Below are 5,000 nucleotides of genomic sequence, written 5' to 3' on the forward strand. Positions count from 1 at the left end.
GGCACAACAGGATTCTTGTGCTGGATGAAGCTACTGCCAATGTAGACCCAAGGTTTGTTTTCTTAGAATTATGTGAGTGAATGTTCAAAGCTGCTTGTGTATGAGAGTAAGATTGAGATGAGAAAGAATTAGGGGAACAGAGGGAAGGGAGTGCTGTAGTGAGTGAGAGAGAGAGAGAGAGAGAGAGAGAGAGAGAGAGAGAGAGAGAGAGAGAGAGAGAGAGAGAGAGAGAGAGAGAGAGAGAGAGAGAGAGAGAGAGAGAGAATGAAAATAAGAATAAGAATGTGCAAGAGTTAGCAAGTGTGTAACTTTCCTATTATATCCTTATAACTGAGACATAATTATACCAATGCATCTTGATATATTCGCATTTTCTGTATCCAGCATTTTATAATTTGGTGAATGTGAGCTATTTACCATACAAATGCTTCCAGAACTGATGGGCTCATCCAGCAGACTATACGCTCAAAATTCAGAAATTGCACTGTGCTCACTATAGCACATCGACTCCACACCATCATGGACAGTGACCGAGTCATGGTGTTAGAGGCGGGCAGGCTTGAGGTAGGTTGGCATTTCATGCACAAGTCTATAATTTAGATCAGGCACACATTTCTAGGCTGATCTTAACTTTCAAAAACTTACATGATGTACCCACCTATCACTCTTTATGTAGTATATCCATGCTGGTCTACTTTTATTTCACTGTTCTCTCTCTCTCTCTCTCTTTCCCATCCCTCCCCTCCCTGTTGCAATTCTGACATTACATTTGAATAAAACAAACAAAAAAAAACACTATGTTAATGGATTTACTTGGTGATTTGACTGAGCTATGGAGGCTATGTTCAGTATCTATAGCAAATTTGGTTCTCGGTTAGTCTTTTGCGAATCTATTTCACGCTCACTTATAGTTCATTGTCTTTTAAAGGTTTCTCTAAGGGTTATCTTAGTAATTTTTAATACTGATTTTAATAAGGAGCAAAATAAAAGCTTTATTGTTTTACATATATGTATATTATATATATTTGCGACACAATAATCAAAAAGTATTGCAAACAAGAACAAATACATACAGACGAATTACCAACATATACAGGCACAGACAAATGAAAGAACCGACAAAGGCACAGACAAATACATTCATAAAGAAATGATGGACAATAGCACACACTACCCAGATATATATACATATGAACAAACATGACACTCACGGAATGTTTGCTATATAACACTATTAAATGTTAGGAGAACACTTTCTGGAAATGATTGTCGCCTTCGGCTAGCGCTTGGTTTTATGAGGGCACATAGTCAAATCAGGACCGGATTTGGCCATGTGTTGACATAACAGAACTGCCAAGGCATCAAAAAGAAGTCCTGTGTCACCAGCAGCGGCAAGGTAGCAACTGCTTCGCAGTTTTGCCAACATATTCACTACAATCTCTCTCTCTCTCTCTCTCTCTCTCTCTCTCTCTCTCTCTCTCTCTCTCTCTCTCTCTCTCTCTCTCTCTCTCTCTCTCTCTCTCTCTCTCTCTCTCTCACACACACACACACACACACACACACACACACACACACACACACACACACACACACACACACACACTAACACACACTAACACACACTAACACTGTGTAGATATCTCTATATCTTTTTCTTTGGTTGACTGAGTGATTAGTTTTTATTTTTTAATGTTTTTTATTGCAGGAGTTTGACGAGCCATATATTCTCTTACGAAACCCCAATTCTATGTTTACAAAATTGGTGGAGCAAACGGGCAAGGCTGCAACAGACCAGTTGCGATTGATTGCAGGAAGGGTAGGACGCTCTGTTGTTTTCACTTCATGGTTGTATAATTGTTTTTTTTTTTTTGTTTTTTTTATGATTTGATGTAATTTATAATGATTTATTAGAAGGATTTAAGTCTGATGTATGTTATTACAACTTCAGTGATATTCTTTTCAGGCCTATCAAGCAAAACATGGTCAGGTGGCAAATTTGTCAGTAGAAGAAGAAAGCACAAGTGAGACAACACAATCAACCTCCTCAAAAGACAGTCAACCTCAACATGAGAAGAATGAAGACCAGACCTTACAAAGGCCAGGCAATCAAGATGACGTTCCTTCAGAAGCTGGCCAAGATGATAAGCCAGCCTCTTAAGAATTTCATGTTCAAATAAATCAATATCAGGGTTATATAAGTGAGATGCTATATACATTTCTGTGGTCGAATATTAGTATGTTTATAGTTGGCTTGCACTTATATTCAGTGGTCAGACTAATAACACATGTGCAGTGCTTATACTTATCTGTTAAAGTATGAATACATCTCTGACTGGCTGTTTGATGTAAATATTATTTTCTTTTATCTAGCAATTTTATGATCCATGAGTTTGATTAGCTCTTTGATATACTGTTGTATGAAAAAAATATTATGGTTGTGAAATTTCTATTTATGTTTTGCAAAGAGTTCTGTTGTAAAGATCATGCAGTAAGATAATTGAAAACAAATTATTTTCTATTGTTTAAAAAACATATTGAAATGCTGTAAAGCTACAAACACAAAGAAGGAAGAAACATATTTAATAATTAGAATTTGGTAATAGTTCTTAGCATGTTTTATTACACTACATGTCATTTCATAGGGTAGATGTAAAATTACAATGTATCTTCAGAAAAGTAATTTTTTTCATGAACACATTATTTTGTTATAAAAATAGTGATTTTACCTTTTATTCAGGTAGAATAGAAATTTTACCATTTTTCTCAACAACTAAGATTGCCTTAGTTAATATGACCACAAGTAAAGTATGATTAGTTCATTATTTTGAGACAGCTAATAGTAATACTCTCGCCTGATAAATGGATGTTGTTTTGTTTTTAAAAAGTAATTCTCATATTTTCTTTGTTTCAGTTTCCTAATATGATATCACCTGTGATTTTATCAGTTTCCATGTTAGGATTAGAATATTTGATATATGTAAAAGGATATATGTTATATAATCCATAATGCAGTATCCTTATATGTGCCTCAATGCATGGGTGCACAAGTGTGCTTGCAAGAGAGTGAGCAAATGAATGAATGAAAATGTGTGTGTGTGTGTGTGTGTGTGTGTGTGTGTGTGTGTGTGTGTGTGTGTGTGTGTGTGTGTGTGTGTGTGTGTGTGTGTGTGTGTGTGTGTGTGTGTGTGTGTGTGTGTGTGTGTGTGTGTGTGTGTTGTGTGTGTGAGAGAGAGAGAGAGAGAGAGAGAGAGAGAGAGAGAGAGAGAAAATGAGTGAGTCAGTGTGAGTATGATTTTTCTTGTACATATACTTCGGTGTGTGTGTATATGTATGTGTGTTTCTTATGTTATTATACAACTATGTACAGGTATATACACATGTGAATATAGATGCAGATAGCACATTTGGATTTGAAAAATTGTTTCCCTTTTTTATTTACCATGTACTTCATTTACAAGATTGTAACTAAATACATACAATAGTAATAATTTTTAATAATAAATGGAACATATTGAGCAAGACTTTGTATAACCATTGTTGCTGTTGGTGCAGCAGCATCAGTACATTTTACAAGAGTGATGTATAGTACCTCAGAAATATATTCAAAAGTCCATCATAATTAGACAAGCCAGATAGAACCACAATACTTAACCCAATCACGCCATATGGCAAGAATACATGCCATGCCCACTGTAATACAAGTTTATTTATTGTATTTGCACATAGATGGCTCTATAAGTGCTTAGTCACCAAGGAGTCAGTTATTAGTCCTACCTATCTCACCTGTTTACCCTTTTCCTTGACTTTTGGAAAGGGTCTTTTGCATTATTTCATTGTCTTAAATGTTACCAAAATTTTAGTAACAATTTAATAATCATAACAATAATAACAATAATAACAGTATTAATATCAAGGGTATTAAAAAGAAAAACACATAAGTAACTAGGGTCTACTGACAGACTCCTTGGTGGCTAAGCACATCTGAAGCCATCTGTATATAACAAAATTCACAAAAAAATACAGGGAGCAGAATTTAAATCTGTGGGGGTTGCGTAAATATGGTATAAATAATCCTTTAAGAGATTATAAGCAATAACCCAGTTCTAAAACCTGACTTTACATAATTTCTTAATTATGGTTATAGTAGCAGCATTTTGAAAACCATTATCACCCAACCAGACTCTAATTCCAGCCTCTATATGCAGTCTATATATATATATATTATATATATATATATATATATATATATATATATATATATATATATATATATATATATATATATATATATATATATACATACACACACACACACACACATTTACATATAAATATACATATTTTTATGTATATATATATTCATATATATATATACATATTTATATATACATATATACTGTTATGCCGACCGCCTCGTCTCTCTGCCACCAACACAAGGCAGGCTAGGCAGACGGCGTGCTATCCACAGGGTCGTGAACACTGAACAGCTCCAAGAGGCACCGAGCACCACAGCGTCCCAGAACACCAGGAGGGAAAACGCCAAGTGGCGAGGCAGGGCACGCCAGTGGGTCTTTGTCTCAAGGAGCCAGTGGAGGCTCGTATTGGCGTGGGCAGCACGGTGCAGCGGCTGCCGGTGTATGTGGCCGATCTGGACGAGCACTGCTTGCTGGGCCTTGACTACCTGACGCAGAGTAAGGTGTGTGTCGACCCTGGACGGAAGCTGGTGAGGGTGCACGATGCGTGGAGTAGAGGGCCTCGTGGAGCCCATCCAAAACCTGCAGCTGGCTGATGGCGTAGCGGTTGGGCGGAGCCTTGTTGGACCAGGGGAGGGGTTAGTTACAGTGTTGGTAGCTAACTTCTCCAATAAGGACCTGAAGGTGCCAGCTGGTGCAAAGCTGGGCACTTGTGAGGAAGTGGAGCGTCCAGAAGAGTCGTCGGGGAGCGAGGAGTTGGTTGGTGTGGGGCCGTTGCCTGACTTCCTCAGGACTTGGCGCACCGGC

General features: G+C 37.4%; 1 protein-coding gene across 1 annotated transcript in view; it reads left to right on the top strand.

Moving 5' to 3' along the window:
• LOC119582787 (multidrug resistance-associated protein 4-like) overlaps window positions 1-2,896 on the top strand; it is an 80,567-nt gene extending 77,671 nt beyond the window's left edge. Inside the window, exons 27-30 of the mRNA XM_037931227.1 lie at window positions 1-52; window positions 435-564; window positions 1,706-1,816; window positions 1,964-2,896. The exon at window positions 1-52 is cut by the window's left edge and continues 121 nt beyond it. Of these exons, the coding sequence (XP_037787155.1) occupies window positions 1-52; window positions 435-564; window positions 1,706-1,816; window positions 1,964-2,158 (488 nt within the window). The 3' untranslated portion in view covers window positions 2,159-2,896. The remainder of the gene's footprint in view (window positions 53-434; window positions 565-1,705; window positions 1,817-1,963) is intronic.
• Window positions 2,897-5,000: the final 2,104 nt, after the last annotated feature.

This window comes from Penaeus monodon, chromosome 16, assembly GCF_015228065.2.
Source record: "Penaeus monodon isolate SGIC_2016 chromosome 16, NSTDA_Pmon_1, whole genome shotgun sequence".
NCBI lineage: Eukaryota > Metazoa > Arthropoda > Malacostraca > Decapoda > Penaeidae > Penaeus > Penaeus monodon.